Here is a 20,549-nt window from a genome sequence, read left to right on the forward strand (position 1 = left end):
AAATGTGTAATATAGAACATTCAATGAGGCGGGGAGGATATTTGGTGTTGAGGAGAAAAAACAGAGTCACTGTTAATTGATATGTATGTTAAAGTCATGGGCCTAGATAATCACCCAGAGAAAGTAAGTAAAGTGAAAAGAAAAGAAGGCTAGAGACTCCCAAAGAACACTGACATTTAAGAAGTAGACAAAGGAAAGGCTCCTTTAAGGATAAGGAAACAGCCAGGCATGGCAGTGGAGGCCTGTAGTCCCAGTTACTCCGGAAACTGAGGCAGGAAGATCGCTTGAGTCCAGAAGTTTAAGTTCAGCCTGGGCAACACAGAGAGACCCCCATTTAAAAAAAAAATTTTTAAATAAAATAAAATAAAATATAACTATGAAGTAAGAATTAGAGAGGGAGAGGGAAAACCAGATAAAAAATCCTCTATCCAGCTTCTCAAACTCTTCACTGATCCTATTCCCAAACAAAATCTTATTTGTGTCCATTAATTGAATTGGAAGTATCTATACAAAATTCTAGCACATCAAATAAATAAGAAAAATGTCTCAGTACACACTAGAAGCTCCCATGAGTTCCTACAATTATGAAACATATTTAAATAAAGAGCAATTAAACTTAAAAGATTCTAGTATGGAGGCCCTGATGATCTCAGTGTTTATTATATAAGAACTAATCATTACAATGTTACAAAGTAAAATCACAAATTTTATAGAAGATACAGGGCTTAATGGAGTAAATACTGGTCAACTCATGCATAAAGCCATTAGAAGTTAGGATCTAGCACAGCAATAAGAGAACAAAATTCAAGAATAATAAAATAGGACTTGAGCTATGTCTAGATATTGAGTGATTACTAAAAAGCCTTGGAAAAACCAGTAAACCCATCCCCTAACATTTTTGCAAAAATGACTCTCTTTATAATCACATGCCAAAAGTCAAAGGTAAACTGCAGCATTTTACTTTATACCACTATATAACTGACAAAATTAGGTTAAAAAAAGTCATTCTTAGTTCATTCTATAAATAAGAGTCGTAACTATAACTTAGATTTTATTATGAGAAATGTGTTTTTATAAATTATGGTTATATTTTCAAGATAAAGTAACAGTTAAATTTACCCCCTCTCCCATTTATTATAAAATTTTAGTCCCTGTTTGATGTGGATTTATATAGATAGCCTTTTCTGGCCCTGATTATCTTCAATAAGGCAGACTGCCAGTATTAGTGTGGATAGTCAATTCATTAGAAGAAAGCCACTGGAAAAAGAACATTCAGCATTACCACCAACTGGGAAACCCATTCATTAGATAAATCTTAAATGATCACTTTTATAGTTTCAAATATAGTAGAAAATGTAAAACTTATACACTATTTTCTAGTTGGTATCCCATAAACAGTTGATAGATATAAGCAAATAGATATATATGTTCTCTCAAATATATTTTTTAAGTTAAAGCTTTTCATTAACATAATTTGAGATACTCTTCTTAACTTAATCTTCAATTGGTAGCAGTTCCTTCCATTTTAGCTTAAACTGTACTTAAAATAGATGAATTCCTTTTGAAATATAAATGACTACTTCCTAAGTTACATGTTTGGGAGGCAGTAGAGCATTGCTGTTAAAAACATGAGCTTTGGAGTATGACTGACCTGGGTTCCCGCTCTGGCTCCATTTACTAGCTGTGTAACATGGGGCAAGTTATTTAACCTCTCTAAGTCTCAGTTTCTTTATCTGTAAAATAGAGATAATAATAGTATCTATTTCATAGGGTTGTTATGAGGATTAAATGAGATAATCCAGGCTTAGTATAATGCCTGGCACTTAGTATGTGCTCGATATCTTTTAGCTGTTATGTTTTTATAATCTTAAAATTTTAAGTAACATGTTCTCATAAAGATCTGTGATAATAAAATACATGTACTCAAGATTTTTCTTATAAGTTGTTCCAAATAAGCAAAATTAAAGGCTTCCAACTAGTAAAAGCTATGGGTGTGATTTCTCCTTGGATATATAAAAGAAATTCCACAGCAATGCAATATATTACATTTTAAAAGGGCAATTTTAAAGTAAAGAATATCTATACTCAAAGTATACAGAAACTTACAGTTGAAATATTTTGAATTTCAATAACACCTTAAATAAATGATTTTTAGAAACAACTTTGTAGGTTTGTTTTATATTTTATATTCCTGTAAAGTAGGTAAAGAGTAAGTATACTCAGAAAATTAAATTGTGATATGAGGACATTAAAAGACTTGAAAGATAATAGCAAAAATGAGACATGAATTAAGTTTCTGCAATTGTCAATCACCACTATGTAATCATATTAAACCTGGAAGCACATTTTTTTCCCAAATAAGAGGCTCTAATTGAGTCTTTATAGACCCCTTACCAGAAAGTCATCTCTTGTCAGAAAGCATAACCTAGGCTACTTAAAGTAGCTATTCCTCAGAGTAATATATAAACATATACTGGCCATCATTTTCAAGGGGCTAGAATACACTGTAATCTGTTTCTGTAAAATCTAGATCTACAAAACTAGTTTTATGAATTGAAAAGCAGGCAACTTAATTTTTTCTAGAAGTTAAAATAATTTTAAAGACTATAAATTAATCACACCTGAAAAATCCAACTTCTTACTGCTAACTTTTAAAATATATTTTAGTTATAACAACTTTCATAAAAGCACCCTAGAAAAGCTCTTGGCTTATTTAACTTTATAAAAATCATTGACTAGAAGTAGACAATAATTTGGAAACTGATGAGTCAGAGGAGTGATAATTATTATACATTTTTTGTTTTGAACTTTGATTTTGTATAAAAATAACTCATAGGAATTACCTCATTCTGTTCAATAAAAATATAATATTAATAGATAACCTTTAAAGTAACTGCAAATTAAAATATGAAAAGCTCTACTTAGAGAAACTTAATTTTCCTAAGACATCTTCTATCTGTCCTATCAAAATACCCTACCTGGACAAGAGTTATATATAAAATTTTCTGTAACAACCAGGTAGTATTCTACTGAATCAGGATCTCTTTGGCTTTCAAGGTAGTAATTAATACAACTGAGAAAATTCTTGATATGATGAAATAAAAATCCCCTGTTCTTATTTTTCTTATATACATCAACCACCCACCCCACCTAACCACTTCCACCCTTGGGTAAACAAACACTTTTACCAATTGCTTTCCAATTTAATATTTATAGTACACATTTTAAAAACATAATATAAAAAAAGGGAAAAAATTATCACATACCTGGCCATCCAAGTCAAATGCTAAGCAAGCTATACCGTGTGTATGAACATCCTTTAGAATTGATATGGTCTGCACAGTATACGAATCCCAAACACAGATATAAGGCTCTTTCCCAACTTGTCCTGTTGCTACCAATACTCGTTCAGGATGTAATGCAAGGCTGCAAAATAAAGAAATAAATAAACAAATAAGACTTAAAAATTATTTATAGAGTTTTTATAGTATTTGCCATTTATAGTATATATAAATGCCAATGTGAACATTATACTTTATCAATTTTAAATAATTTGGATTTAAAATAAACATATAAAAATCCACACTAAGAGTTACTACTTCAATAATATATCTGAAAATAATATATCTGAAAAAGCCGCATGTAGAAGACTGAAACAAGACCTGCACCTTTCACCTCTCACAAAAATCAAATCACGGTGGATAACAGACTTAAACCTAAGGTGTGAAACTATTAGAATTCTAGAAGAAAATGTGGGAAAAACTCTTATAGACATTGGCCTAAGCAAAGAATTTATGAGGAAGACCCCAAAGGCAATCACAGCAACAACAAAAATAAATAAATGGGACCTGATTAAATTAAAAAGCTTCTACACAGCCAAAGAAACTGTCATGAGAACAGACAGACAACCTACAGAATGGGGAAAAAAATTTTGCCTGCTACACATCCGGTAAAGGGCTGATAACTAGAATCTATTTAGAACTCAGGAAAATCAGCAAGGAAAAAATCAAACAACCCTATCAAAAACTGGGCAAAGGCAATGAATAGAAATTTTTCAAAAGAAGACAGAAGTATGGCCAACAAACACATGAAAAAATGCTCAGCATCTCTAATCATCAGGGAAATGCAAATCAAAACCACAATGAAATATCACTTATCTCCAGTGAGAATGGCCATTATCAAAAAGTCCCAAAACAATAAATGTTGGCATGGATATGGAGAGAGAGGAACACTCATACACTGCTGATAGGACTGCAAACTAGTGCAACCTCTGTGGAAAGCAATATGGAGATATCTTAAACAGATACAAGTAGACCTACCATTTGATCCAGCAATGCCATTAGGCATCTACTCAAAAGAACAAAAGACATTCTATAAAAAAGACATCTGCACTCAAATGTTCATAGCAGCACGATTCACAATTGCAAAGATGTGGAAATAACCCAAGTGCCCATCAATACATGAGTGGATTAATAAAATGTGGTATATGTATACCATGGAGTACTACTCAGCTATAAGAAACAATGGTGATATAGCACCTCTTGTATTTTCCTGTATAGAGCTGGAACCCATTCTACTAAGTGCAATATCCCAAGAATGGAAAAATAAGCACCACATGTACTCGCCATCAAATTGGTTTCACTGATCATCACCTAAGAGTACATTTAGGGATAACATTAATTGGGTGCCGGGCAAATGTGGGGGGGGAGGGGATGGGTGTATACATACATAATGAGTGTGATGCGTACCATCTAGGGGATGGACACGCTTGAAGCTCTGATTCAGTGGGGACGGGGGGGGGGGCGGCAAGGGCAATATATGTAACCTAAACTTTTGTACCCCCATAATATGCAGAAAAATATATATCTGAAAAAGTAATTATACCCTTCATAATCCCTGTAATATGATATAGTGTGTGTAAACTTCTTAAGAAAAGAACTCTCATAAGGGATCAATTGAACCACAGCAACAAGTTAGTAACAACCCTACCACAAGCCATTTTCTCATTTGGTATTCACCTGTTTTTAAGCCTTCTCTCTGATTTCACTATTCCTTTTTATTGGATAAAGTTAGACCAAGTATTAATGTCCCAAAATAGCATTTAGTAGCATTCTTCCTAAAACATTAACACTTAAATTACAAATCCCATTTTAAGAAACAGAAAGGTCACCTATAATTCACAGAAAGTAATCTGAGTCTTTAAAAAATAAGTCAAAGAGCTAATAGTAATGGTTTATGTACATCAGCAGAAGGCAAGGAACAAATATAAATTTCTATCTGATAAATTTTTCCATAAGTAGATTAGAATATCAGATTTGCCTTTGAAATTAAAAAAAAAAAATCACTCCTGGCATCAGGATGGAGAATGAACTGGAAGGGGAAAAGTTAGAAAGATATTAATAAACAAAATCAACAGATTGGATGTAGAGCGAAAGGGAAAGAAAAAGGTCTAAGATGGCTCTTGGGTTCCTGGCTTGGGCGTTTGAAGAGTTTGGAGTGGTATTCATCAAGTCAGGGAATACTAAATGAGTAACCAGTGGGAGAAAAGATGAGTGGGAATACTCAGGTTGGTTCAACATACGAAAATCAACAAATATAGCATATTAACATAATAAAGGAGAAAAAAAATTCATCTCAATAGACACAGAAAAATCATTTGACAAAATCCAGCCCCTTTCATGATAAAAACACGCAACAAACTAGGAACTGAACGGAATTTCTTTAACCTAATAAAGGGCATCTATAAAACTCCACAGCTGACAACATATTTAATGATGAAAGCCTGAAAGCTATCCCAATAAGTACAAGAAAAAAAAACAAGGATGTCAGCTCTTGCCGCTTCATTCAACAAGGTACTGGATATTCTAGCCAGGGCAATTAGGCCAGGTAAAAAAACAAAAGGGAGAAGTAAAATATCTCTCCTTACAGATAACATGATCTTATATATAAAAAATCTTAAGGAATTCATCAACAAAGAAACAGAAAAAAAAAGAAAAGAAAAAAGATAGCTAATAAATGAGTTCAGCAAAGTTGCAGGATATAATATCAATATGAAATATCAACTGCATTTCTATAAATTAGCAAAGAAGAATCCAAAAATTAAATCAAGAAAACAATGCCATGTACAGTAGCATCAAGAGGAATAAAACACTTAAGAATAAATTTAACAAAGTTTAAGACTTGTAAAGTGGAAATTACAAAATCCCACTGAAAGACATTTTAAAAGATCTAAATAAATGGAAAGACATCTCATGTTCTAGGCTTGAAGGAACGTAATATTCTTAAGGTGGTAACACTTCCTAAATTGATCTATAGAGTCAACACAATCCCAGTCAAAATCCCAGCCTTTCTTATAGAAAATGACAAGCTGATTTTAAAATTCAGAAAGACCCAGAATAGCCAGAACAATCTTGAAAAAAGAACAACAAAGTTGGAAGACTCACAGTTTACAATTTCAAAACTTATTAACTTACTCCAAAACTGTAATCAAGATAAGTGTGATGCTGGCATAAGAGTAAACATGCAGATCAATGAAACAGAATTGGAAGTCCAGAAATAAACTCATACATTTATGATCAATTGTTTCAACAAGGGTGGTGCCAAGACAATTCAACAGTGGGCACGAAGGGGAATGATCTTTTCAATAGATAGTGCTGAGATACCTGAATATCTACAAACAAAAGAATGAATTTGGACCCATACCTCAAAATATATACAAAAGTCAACTCAAAATGGATCAGAGGCCTAAATGTAAAAGCTAAAATTATAAAACTCTTAGAAGAAAACATAGGCATAAATTTTACTGACCTTGCATGAAGCAACAGTTTCTTAGATATGACACTAAAAGCAGAAGTGACAAAAGAAAAATAGACAAAATGGACTTGATCAAAATTAAAAACTTTTATGCTTTAAAAGGCAACCATCAAGAACATTATAACATAACCCACAGAATGGGAGAAAATATGTGCAGAGCATATATGTGACAAGGGATTTGCATCCAGAATATATAAAGAATTCTTACAAATCAACAATAAAACCACAAATAAACCAATTTTTTTTAAATGGACAAAGGATTTGAACAGACACTTCCCCAAAGATAAACAAAAGACATATGAAAAGATGCTCAACATAGCACGCAGTAGGGAAATGCAAATTAAAATCACAATGATATACCACTTCTATGAAAAAAAAGACAGAAAATATGCAGTTTTGGTAAGGATGTGGAAAAATTATAACCCTCATACATTGCTTGTGGGATTATAAAATGATGCAGCCACTTTGGAAAATCATTTGACATCTCCTCAAAAGACTAAACAGAGTTACAATATGATCCCGCAATTCTATCTCTAGGTATATTCCCAAGCAGAATGAAAATATATGTCCACACAAAACTTGTACACAGATGTTCACAGCAGCATTATTTATAATAGCCAAAAAGTGAAAATAATCCAAATGTTCATCAATTGAATAATGGATAAATAAAATGTGGTATCAATACAATAGAATATTATTTGACAACAGAAAGGAATACAGCACTCATACTACAACATGGATGAACCTTGAAAACATTGCACTAAGTCAAAGAAAAAAGACATGTAAAGGTCACACATTGTATGAATCCATTTTTACGAAATGTCCAGAATAAGCAAATCCATAAAGACAGGAGATTAGTGGTTGCCATGGCCAGAGGGAGAGGAGAATGGAGAAGGACTGCTAATGAGCATGGGAATTTTTTATGGGTGATAAAAAATGTTCTGAAATTAGATAGTGGTTATGGTTGCATAACTTTGTGACTATACTAAAAACTACTGGATTGTGCACTTAAAGTGTGAATTTTATGTTATGTGAATTCTATCTCAATCATTTAAAAAAGTTGAAAGAGTACTGTAATTACATTCTGTGTATACTTTTGAGTACAAAGATTTACACAAAGAAAACCTTTGAAGTCAGACCTAAGTTTAAAACTCTGCCTCTGCTCCTTACAGGCTTCTCACCCGTTTTCTCATCTTCAAAAAGGGCATAAATTTACAATAAGTACTGTGAGGGAAATTTCCCTACACTTGGAAATTGGGAAGGAAAAATAGAAAGTTCCTAATGGTTTAACTATGAAATCTACATACAATACTCCAGAGATACTCAAAGTCACCTTAAAGAAAAACGATAGGGTGGGTGCATGTTTAGATTTATAAGAAATTGTCAGTTTTCCACATCTGTTGTACCATGTTACACTCCTATCAGCAATGTATGAAAATTCCAGTTGCTTCACATTCCCACTAATTGTTGGTGGGGGGGTGTCTGTCTTTTTAATTTCAATTTCTCTGAAGACTAATGATATTGAGTGATGTTTCTTATAATCTATCTGTTCAAGACTTCTAGCCATTTTAGATTATCTTTATAGTTTTGCGTTTTCAAAGTATTTAATATATTCTTAATACAGGTTCCTTTGTCATATGTGACTTGAAAATATTTTCTCCCAAGCTGTAGCTTTTCTTTCCAATCTCTTAACAGTTTCTTTCACAGAGCAAACATTTTTAAAATTTTTACGAAGTCCAGTTCATCAAATTTTTGTTTTATGGACCATGCTTTTACTTAACCAAAAGTAGTAAAGATTTCCTCTTATGTTTTCTTCTAAAAGTTTTAGTTTTACATTTCATATTTAAATCTATGATTCATTCTGAGTTAATTTTTGTATAAGGTGTAATGTAGGTTGAGGTTCATTTTTTTTCTCTTATGGCATCCAATTGTTCCAGCACCATTTGTTGAAAAGACTTCTTTTTTCCATTGAATTGTCAATGCACCTTTGTTAAAAATCAATTGACCATATCTGTGTTAATTTCTCACAAATTGTACCCTACATTTTTGTTCCATTAATCTATGTATCTATCCTTTCATCAATACCACACTGCCTTGATGAGTATAGCTTTATAATAAGCCTTAAAATTGAGTACTGTGAGTCCCCCAATTTCGTTCTTTATCAGAATGCTTTGGCTGTTCTAGTTACTTCACCTTTCCTATAAAGTTTAGAATCAGCTGTATATCCTAAATATCTTGTTGCGACTGTGATTGGGATTTCATTAAATCTATCAATCACTTCTAAGAGAACTGACATCTTAACTATATTAAGTCTTCCAATCCATAAACACAGTATGTCCCTCCCTTCATTTTTTAGGTATTCTTTGATCTTTCTCAGCTTCATTTTATAGTTTTTAGTATACAGTACAGACTCTGCATAGATTTTGCAAAATTTATACAAGATATTTTTGAGCTATTGTAAATGGTATCGTTTTAAAATTTCAGATTCCAATTGTTCACTGCCAGTATGCAGAAATACAACCAATTTATGCATGTTGACCTTGTATACCGTGACCTTGTTAAATTCATTTCGTTTTAGGAGTTGTGTTTTTTGGCAGGGAGCATTTGATATATTATTTGGATTTTTCTAGGTGGGTAATCATGTTATCTAGGAACAGAGATAATTTATTCCTTCCTTTCCTTTCTGTAAGCCATTTGTTTCTATTTTTCATTATTGCATTGGCATGAACTTTTAGTACACTGTTTAATGAGGAGTGGTAAAAGAGGGCATTCTTGTTTTTCTCCTGATCTTATAAGGAAAACATTCAGTCTCTTACCATTGTGCATGAACTTAGTTTTAGGCATTTTTATAGATGCTTTTATAGTTGGGTTAAGGAAGTGGCTTTCTATTCCTAGTTTGCTAAGCATTTTTTTAAACATGAATAGACACTGAATTTTGTGAAATGCTTTTCTTGCATCTACTGAGATGATCACGTGGTTTTTCTTCTTTAGTCTGTCAACATAGTGAATTACATTGATTAATTTTCAAATGTTGGATCAGCCTTGTATTCCTGGAATGAATCCTACCTGGTCATGATATATGACCTATTGATGCATTTTATTTGCTTATTAGCTTATTTTGTTGAGAATTTTAACATCTATGTTAAAAAGGGACAGTGGCGTGTAGTTTCCTTTTCTTCTAATGTTTGCCTGGATTTTATATTAGAGTAATGTCAGCCTCACAAAAAGAGTTGGGAAGTAGTCTTTCTTCTTTGAATTTTTGTAAAAGATTGCGTGGAATTGGTATTATTTCTTCTTTAAATGTTTGGCAGAAAAATCAGGGAAACAATCTGGACCAAGAACTACAAATCCAATTACTTTAATAGATATAGGCTCTTCATTTTATCTATTTCATCTTGGTGAGTTCGATGGTTTATCTTTCAAGGAAATAGTCCACTTTACCTAAGCTGTCAAAGGTATATGTATAGAGAGTTATTTATATTAACAGTATTCCCTCATTATCCTTTTAATGTCTTTGGGTCAGTAGTGATATCCTGATGGCAATTTCTGTCTTCTTTTTATTCTTTTGTCAGTCTAGATAGAAATTTATCAATTTGATCAATCCTTTCAAAGAACTAGCTTTTGGTTTGATTTTTCTGCTGTTTATGTTAATTTTTGCTCTCTATTATTTCCTACTATCTGTTTGCTTTTGAGTTTAGTTTGCTCCTGTTTTTCTATTTTCTTAACGTGGAATCTTTCAATAAACCACCATCTCTTTTGAGCACTTAATTTTATTGCACCATAAAATATTCCAGTATTTTTCCTGTCCCAGCCCTATAATCAACTACTTACCAAGGAAGCCCTATTTTTTTTTCTTTTTTTTTTTTTTCAATTGGAGAAAGGTGTTTAAAGAACAAGATCTGGGTGTTAGACGTGATCATTATTACTGGAGTGTTAGTGCTTCTTGGCTGTCTCAGCAGACAGAGCTAGGAAATATATGAATATAAACTAACGCACATTCTGTATTCTGTATAGACACATTCTGTATCTATCTATATATTGTGAGTTTATTTCAATACCTTTGATTCTAATCCAAAATCACAGAGTTCATTTAAGACTTCTCCCTTTCCTTATTTATAACGTCCTCCTACAAAAATGAGAAACTAGGTGTTCATAATCTATAGTCTATTTATTTATTTAATTTTAGTATATACAGAGGCATTTCAGAATTGATAGGCCTGTGAGGAAAAATTTTACTAAACAGATTATGGCATTATGTGCAGGTCATTTTGTCTTTATCCTTACAGTATCCAGTTAAGATACTGTTTTTCAGACATTTAGGTTAGTTACTGCCCACAAAGCTCAGCAGAGGAGAGAGGAGAGAGCTTGTGAAACTGCATCTGGAATTTGTTTCTTTTTCTCTTTTTACTTACAGTTATTTTGCTGTTTTGGTAGTCTCTGTTTAAGTAATGCTGAGGCTATGGTTCGCATAGAAAGTTCATGGTCATGAAGTGATCTGTATTGTCTGGGGAAGAGATTCTGGGAGGTTACTTACTACAAATCCACAACTGTCTTCAGTTACCTGGAAATCTGATAAGTTTTTTAATAGGTTCAATATATAATTTTACTTTTTATAATTCATGTTTTTTGTGTTCTATTTCCTATGTTTTTCTCTAGAAATTTCATAGCTTTAGCTCTCACACTGAAAACATATGACCCAATTTCAGTTAAGTTTCATATATGGCAAGCTATATGTTGAGGTTCATTTTCTTCCTCATAATATTCAGTTGTTTGTAACATCATTTGTTGAAAAGAGATCATCCAATATAGAGCAAAAATACTGATGTAGGTGAAGGCAAGAATTTCCGGAGCAGGCAAGAAAGGGGAGATCTAATGCACAAGTAGAGGGACTGAGGTAGGACCTAGCTGTGTTGCTGATGGGTGGGTGGAATCTGAAGATTTTCTTCTGATAGCTCCAATTTTCTTAATCAGAATGAAAGCATGAGTGTTTTTCAGGTATCCTTAAGGTCAACTTAATATCTTATAGTTAAGTTTTATCCACATAATGCCTAATATATTGCTGAACATATAGTGAAATTCAATGATATTTATGGATTAGTTTGGGAGACAGATGATAGAAGTAACCATTTGAAGGTATATTCCTATTCTATACACCTTCAAATTACTACCCTCTTGTAAAATGGAAGAAATGTCTCTACTCCTTGAATTCCTCCCTTGTATTCTGGATCTCATTCTCCTTACGTTCAAGTACTTTATTCCTAAAACTATGCTTTGTGGAATTATTGTATTCTCACTACTGAGTCATTCCTATTAGCATTCAAATATACCTATTAAAAAGAAAAAACTCCCTTGACCCCTCACCTATCACTCCATTTCTGTGCTCCCCATTTATAGCAAAACTCCTCAAAAGAGCTGTCTCATCTTTTTTACTCTTTACTGTTTCAATGTATTCCAAGTAGGCTTTTGTCCCTTCTCTCCTGCACTGAAACGGTTTTTTCAAGGTTATATGTGACCTTGTCAACCTAATGGTAAACTGTATGCCCTTATTCTCCTCTACTTCTCTGTAGTATTTGACACAAATGACCACTCTTCCCTTTTTGAAACACTTTCCTCTTTAGGCTTTCCTGACTCCATACTCTATCGGCCCTTCCTTTCCTGTCTCCTTTGCTAGGCCTTACCTCCCGCCCCCAACTTCTGAATGTTAAAGTATCTCAGGGCTTTGCCTTACTTGTCTTCCCTTTCTTTACCAAGTGATTTCATCCAATCCCGTGGTCTTAAATGCATATATACAGTGATAACCCCCAACTTCATATACCTAGGTCACAGCAATGGATAGGTACCTCATATTTCACACACTTAAAAGACAATTTTATTTCTTCCATTCTCACCCTCCCAATCTGCTCCTCTTCTCCTTAGTAAATGATATTATGATCCATTCACTTGCTCAGACCAAGGATCTAAATTTCATTCTTGCCACTTCTCTTTTCCTCATTCATCACATGCATTCCATTACCCTGTCCTACTGACTCTATCATCACCCTCATCTCTGCTACAACCTTACTCTGGGCCAGCATTCATCTTAAATCAGAACCAGTTCAGTAGCCTTCTGACTACCCACATTTCTTCCTTTATTCCTCCCCTTTAGTTTGAGGCTTTCTCAACATAGCCAGAGTGATCTTTTAAAACAATATAAGTCTGATCCCATCATTCACTTGGTTAAAACCCTCCAATAGCTTCCTATTGAATTAGAATAAAGCCCAAAATCCCTAAGATGACACTTACAATGTTCTATAAAATATGCCCACACCTATTTCTTGATCCTTAACTTCTACCATATTTCCTCTGTTAATTATGTTTCAGCTACACTGGCCTTTCCGTCCCTTATAAAGGCCAAGCTAATTAGGCTCTCAAAGTCTTTGTCTTGAATCTTGTTCCAAATCTTTGCCTCATTCATATCATTCATCCTTTAGGTCAAATGTAACTTGCTCAGAGAAGCCTTCTCTAACTATCCCTAGTCATGCCAATATATTCTACCCATTTCATTCATTCATTCATTCATTCATTTAGAGATAGGAACTCACTCTGTGGTTCAGGCTAGAGTGCAGCGGCATAATCATAGCTCACCACAGCCTCCAACTCCTGGGCTCAAGAGGTCTTCCTACCTCAGCCTCCTGAGTAGCTGGGACTACAGGCATATACCACCACACCTGGCTAATTTTAAAGTTTTTTGTATAAACAGTCTCGCTATGTTGCTCAGGCTGGTCTCAAATTCCTGGCCTCAAGCTGTCTTCCCATCTCAGCCTCCCAAAGTGTTGGGATTACAGGTATGAACCCCTCTGCCAGGCCCCATTATCTTAATTTATTTATAGTAGTTATCAACTATCTAAAATTACTATCATACATTTATTATCTTTTTTTTTTTTTCATTAGAGACGGGGGTCTCACTCTTGCTCAGGTTAGTCTCGAACTCCTGAGCTCAAACAATACTGCTGCCTCAGCCTCCTAGAAGGCTAGGATTACAGACATGAGCCACCGTGCCCGGCTACATTTATTATCTTACACTTCCCCACTAGGATATATACTTCAATAGGACAGAGACTGCCCTTTTTGTTCATATTAAATCCTAAGCACCTACAACAATGACTGGCACACAGCAAGTATTCAATTAATATTTGTTAACCAAATTTCCAAGGAAGCTGCTAGTGATACATTTTTTGAATAAAATAATCCTCAATACAAAAAAACCATTATATGCAATTTTTTTCACTGCATCATCTTTTCTAACAGTAAAAACTGAAAAACCACTTAAATGTCTAACATTTAAGAAATGAGGCTGGATACAGTGGCTCACGCCTATAATCCCAACACTTTGGGAGGCTGACAGGGAGGATTGCTTGAGCCCAGTTCTGGGCTGTAGTGTGCTATTACAATTGGGTGTCCATGCTAAGTTCCATATCCATATGGTGACCTCCTGGGAGGAGAGGACCACCAGGTTGCCTTAGGAGGGGTGAGTTAACCTAGGTCAGAAATAGAGAAGGGCAAAACTCCTGTGTTGATCAGTAGGGGGACTGTACCCATGAATAGCCACTGCACTCCAGCCTGGGCAACACAGGGAGACCTTCTCTAAAAAAAAAAAAAAAAAAAACACCAAAAGTATGGGGATTTTTCATAATACTAGGAAAAGCTTATATTATAATGTTAAATAAAAAGCACAGAATCCAAATTTTATATACAGTGTGACCTCAATTACTTAAGAGTACATGCATCAAAAAAGCTTAGTAGGGAATAATCCAAAACACAATAGTAATATCTCTAGATTGCAAGATTGTGGGTAACATTTGTCTACACCTTTCGATTTTTTGTAACAAATGTATATTACTAATTTTAAAAATACAATAATACAATAATAAGAGGGAGCCTACCAAGTCTCTCATACTCCCCATTATGTTGACCTCAAACTTCTACATAGTTTCTTTATATGACTGCAAAAATTGTCTTTTGCAAAAGCATGTCATCTGAATCTAACATCCAGGTTCCAGATAAAATTTCTTACTATGTCAGTAGTGCCACCATCTATGGTGTTTTATGTGTTAAGTTCATTGTTCATGGGTTAACTAATAATTAGCAAAGTCACTTTGCAACCAAGTAATGATGACCAGTTTGGGAACTCTGTAGTTAGTTATCACCCTGTACTGCAAGACTTAGAATGGTCTTCTACTTTCCACTCCTGGTTAGGAATTATACCCTGCTCTCTGATCACCTTTACTATAAAGATATGAACACTGAGTGGTTAGACCTGGTTACATCATCACTTGTGGCTAAGTTAAATAATTCTATGAGCAAAATTACACTAAGTAAAAGCTGCAAAATTCTTCATTGCCTGTGGCAATTGTCATCACCTTCCATACGCTGAAATTAATATGTAATGCAACTTTCCATACCAAAGGCAGTGATGTATAGTATTGTATCTCTTGACCAAGAAAGAAAGTGCTTTCAAAGGCATGGAAAGAGACAAATTCCAATGAATTTGAGGCTGGGAATGAATGTCTTCGATGGGTGGGAAGTGAAGTAGGTACATGATTCCCAGGACCAGGAAGAGTAGCAGGATTTCTCTGACAAGGAGATGGATGGCAATCATGCATCTCAGTTCTTCTAACTCATTTGGGAAGCAGGTTAGGATGTATGCTTCTCTTGCCATCAGTTTATTTCTGGGCCTTTAATTTCAGGTAGGTTCTGCTACACATTCCATATTTCCAGTACACATGACTATGGCCCTCCCTTTCTCCGCTCCAACCAGAGCTTGACATCATCCATACCTTGACAGTGGTACAATCCAGAATTCTCACCTCACATCCAACCTGCCCCTCTGTTTTATTCCTACATTCTCCAACTTCTAGATTAAAGTAAAATCAGGTATTCGTCCCCAGATTGTGAAGAACAAGATAACTTTTAGAGTGAAATACGAGTTAACATCTCCTCTTGTTTGCCAATCCAGCATATGAGCTGCCCATTCTAGAAAAAAAACTAAGAATTCAGTGGTGTTATGAATTTCCTGCCTATAGTCTCTAAAATAGACAGATCCAAGGCAGACTGTCCACCTTCAGTCCCATGCCTATCCTTTATTCTAGCAGTCAACCAACATCAAGCAATTATTTAGTGTTTTTACCCCATGATTACTACTTCAGATGTATCTGCATGCCCGTGTTGTAAGGTGAGCACTATTTTTCATTTGATCTTTTAACAATCCAATCCACCTTTAAATTATATTGGTCAACTGATGGTGATACTGTAAATAGGCAATCCAAGAGTTATTAAGGCTTTTGTTCCAGTTCTTACTGTCTTTGGCCAATATGATCATGCCATGTTCCACCCTTTAATTAGAATAGACTTCATCGTAGCCAAGGCAACTTCTTTGTATAGGCTAGGTATAACCCCTTGTCAGTCTTATGCTGTTTCAAAATATTGATCCATAAAGACACAATGGAGGATACTTGCTGGACTAAAAGGATGCCAGTCAGCTGTTAGTGGCTGATTCATGCCTGGTTAGTGGCAATGTGTAGTTTCAATCCCTCCGAAACACATTATTCCAGGTACCTTGCCCTGACTGGACATAAACCTAGAGTGCTTTTTTGTTTTTGTGTTGTTTTTTTTTTGTTTGTTTGTTTGTTTGTTTTTTTGGAGATAGTATCTTGCTCTGTCGCCAGGGTTAGAGTGCAGTGGCACCAACATAGCTTACTGCAACCTCAAACTCCCAGGCTCAAGCAATCCTCCTGCCTCAGCCTCCTGAGAAGTTGGGGCCACAGCTCTGTGCCACCACACCTGGCTAATTTTTCTAGTTTTTGTAGAGGTGTGGTCTCAATATATTGCTCAGGCTGGTCTTGAACTCCTGGCCTCAAGTAATCCTCCTGCCTCAGCCTCCCAAAGTGCTAGGATTATAAGCATAAGCCACTGTGCCCAGCCTTAGGGTGCTGTTTTAACTGTCCATGCAAGATCATCCACTGAGAATTTTATAGAGTGGGGATGATCTGTCCTTCTGACGGGCATTTACATGCCCCACCAAACATTAACATATTGGATGATTGGTCTATTTCTGACTACAGATCCTGGCTCCAAAATGGAAAGTTATTAATGGACAATCTTCGGCTTTCCATGATCCAAGCCATTCAGCCAAAACTCACTGCAATTATTCCATGAGTCTGTTGAAATCATCACCTGGGGCACTGGGTTATAGTAGACCTCACTTGATATCCTCCAGGATGCAAATAATTATGGACATAATTATGACCTTACAGGATCCTTGTGAGTGAGCATTTTTCTAAACTGATGATACAAGGTATACGTCTTTTAGTGTTTTCATCCCATTATGATACTGAGCAGATTTATCAACAGAAAACCATACTAAGAATTAGGTCGGGCACAGTGGCTCATGCCTATAATCCTTGCACTCTGGGAGGCTGAAGCAGAATTGCTTGAGGTCAAGAGTTCAAGACCAGCCTGAGAAGCATGAGACCCTGTCTCTACCAAAAATTAGCCGGGCACGGTGGAGCACACCTGTAACCCCACCTACTCACGAGGCTGACGCAGGAGGATCACTTGAGTCCAGGAGTTTGAAGTTGCAGTGAGCTACGATCTTACCACTGCTTTCTAGCCATGGTGACAGAGTGAGACCCTGCCTCAAAAAAAAAAAAGAAAGAAAGAAAGAAAGAAAGAAAGAAAAGAAAAACATACTAAGGATTGGTTTTTTGGTAATAAATCTCCAAAGAAGATGTCCAGCATGCAGGGCCTTACACAAGAGGCCCAAGGTATTTAAAGGCTCCCAGTCTTGATAATTTATCCACATTGTTATATAATGCACAATAGTAAGTGAATGAATTTGGCGAGGCCCTGAGTATTTTAAGGTTGACTCCTCGCCTACCATCTGAACATGGATTACTACTTTATCTAGGACAGTGGTACTCAACCCTAGCTTCATATTAGAATCATCTGGGAAGCTGAAAAATTCAAAACAGAAGCAAATAACAAAAAAAGGAACTATATCTGGGCCCGACTCTAAACAAATTAAATCAGAATTTCTTTGGGTAAGGCTTAGCCATTGCTAGTTTTGTTTTATTTTTAACTCTCCAAATGATTCTATTCTGCAACCAGGATTGAGAATCAGGAATCTAGAGCAGTGGTTCTTAAATGTTAGACCATATTAACATAACCCAGAGGTGATTAAAACTGATTGCTGGGCCCCATACCTAGAATTTCTAATTTGGTAAGTTTGGGGTAAGACCAGAGAATCTGTATTTCTAATAAATTTCTAGTTAATGCTAACATTGCCAGTCTGAAGACCATACTTTTGAGTAACAATACTCTAGAGCTGCCACCCCTGTGCCATTTTTAAATAACTAAGCCAAGTAGAAACTGCTGTAACAAATCTTTTTTTTTTTTTTTTTTTTTTTTTTTTTTGAGACAGAGTCTCACTCTGTTGCCCAGGCTAGAGTGAGTGCCGTGGCGTCAGCCTAGCTCACAGCAACCTCAAACTCCTGAGCTCAAGCGATCCTCCTGTCTCAGCCTCCCGAGTAGCTGGGACTACAGGCATGCGCCACCATGCCCGGCTAATTTTTTCAATATATATTTTTAGCTGTCCATATAATTTCTTTCTATTTTTGGTAGAGGTGGGGTCTCGCTCTTGCTCAGGCTGGTCTCGAACTCCTGAGCTCAAATGATCCGCCCACCTCAGCCTCCCAGAGTGCTAGGATTACAGGCGTGAGCCACCGCGCCCGGCCACAAATCTTTTTCCTAATTATTTTTTATGGATACATAATAGTTGTATATTGGAACAAATCTTGAAGGAGCCTAATTTTGTATACTAATAATGATATGATTCATTTTGTCTTCTTCCTGTTCCCCCTTCTCTCCCTCCCCAAATCTGGACATACACAGTCTCCTCAGGAGTCTTGTGATTACAACATAATTATTGCACCTAAGACTTCCAATAAGGGGAAACATTGCTCACCTTACTTGATACAGCTGATTACTCCTTTCTCCCTGTAATACTCTCTTCACTTGACTTCCATGATCCCATATTCTTTTAGTTTTCCTCCTGCTTCTCTGGACACATTTTGCCAATTCTTCATCTCCCCTACATTAAAATGTTGGAGGGCCACTGGAATCCATTTTTTAGATCTTTTCTCTGTCAATACTCACTTTGTCAATGATCTTATCTAGACTTATGATTTTAAATATTATCTATATGCTGATAACACCCAAACTTATACCAGTCCAGACTGCTTCCCTGAATTAAAGACATGTATGTTCAACTGTCTAATTTACAACCCCACCTGACTATCTATTACGCATCTCAAATGTAACACTTTTAAAACAGAGTTTCTGATCTTCCCTTCCTCCCAAAACGGAAAAGTTGCTTTTCCAACAGTCTTTCCCAATTCAGTAACCAGCAACTCAATTCTTGCAATTGTTCTGACCAAAAACTGTATGATCATCACTGACTTTCTTTTCTCTCACAATTTATATCTGATCCATTAATAAGTCATGCTGCCTATACCTTCAAAATATATCCAGAATTTGACCCTTTCACACTACTTTCACTGTTACCGCCCTCGTCCAAGCCACCAATACTTCTTGACTGGATTATTTCAACAGTCTCCTAAGTGGTCTCCCTGCTTCCATCCTGCCTCTCCCCTTCTGTCTGTTCTCAATATAGGAGCCAGAGTGACTTTGTTAAAACATTAAGTCAAATTATGGCACTAATTTGATTAAATTGTTGTAATAACTTCTGGTCTCATATGGGAAGGCCAAAATCCTCTCAGTAGTCTGTAACTGCAGTCTCCAAAGCCTGCGGACCAGTACCAGTCAGTGGCCTGTTAGGAACAGGGCCACACAAGCAGGAGGTGAGCCTCCAGGGAAGCTTCATCTGTATTACAGCCCCTCCCCATCACTCACAATACTGTCTGAGCTCCGCCTCCTGTCAGATCAGCAGCAGCCTTAGATTCTGCATTATGCTGAGTTGTATAATTATTTCATTATATGTTACAATGCAATAATAGTAGAAATTAAGTGTGCAATAAATGTAATGTGCTTGAGTCACCCTGAAACTATATCCCTCATCCATGGAAAAACTGTCTTCCTTGAAACCCATCTCTGGTGCCAAAACGGGTGGGGACCGGTCTATAAGGTTCTACATAATCTGCCTCCACCACCATTAGCTCATCAGACTTCATTACATACTTCTTTCACTCCAGCCACACTAACTTTCTTACTGTTCCTCAAACACACTAGGCACTCCCACTCCACTTTAGGGCACTTGCTCTCGACAGTCTCTCTGCCTAAGATGGCCTTTCCTCAGCTCAGATATCCACACAGCATGCATGTTCCCTCACCTCCAAGTCTCTACTCAAGTGTCACATTTACAGTGAGGCCTTCCTGGCCATCCCATATAAATACCTATCTAAACTCTTCCCAATAGTCTCTCATTTTCTGCTTTTTTCCCCTTAGCTCTTACAAACTACACACACACACACATACACACACGCACACATATATATAAAAATACATACATATATATGTGTGTATATTTATACAACATAATTTACCCTGTTTATTCTGTATCTCCCCACCCAGTATATAGAAGCTCCATGAGGGTAGGGGATTTCATCTGTTTGGTTCACTGCCATATCTCTAGTGCTAAGAATAGGCCCTGGCAAATAATGGGTATTCAATAAATATTTGCT

At 35.7% G+C, this 20,549-nt stretch overlaps 1 protein-coding gene across 5 annotated transcripts in view; it reads right to left on the reverse strand.

Moving 5' to 3' along the window:
• The window catches only part of EML5 (EMAP like 5), a 132,779-nt gene that overhangs the window by 105,968 nt on the left and 6,262 nt on the right, over positions 1-20,549 (reverse strand). For all 5 annotated transcript variants that reach the window (XM_069489129.1, XM_069489121.1, XM_069489111.1 and 2 more), the window contains exon 2: positions 3,267-3,426. In XM_069489129.1, coding sequence (XP_069345230.1) covers positions 3,267-3,426 — 160 coding nt within the window. The remainder of the gene's footprint in view (positions 1-3,266; positions 3,427-20,549) is intronic.

Source organism: Eulemur rufifrons, chromosome 2, assembly GCF_041146395.1.
Source record: "Eulemur rufifrons isolate Redbay chromosome 2, OSU_ERuf_1, whole genome shotgun sequence".
NCBI classification, from domain to species: domain Eukaryota; kingdom Metazoa; phylum Chordata; class Mammalia; order Primates; family Lemuridae; genus Eulemur; species Eulemur rufifrons.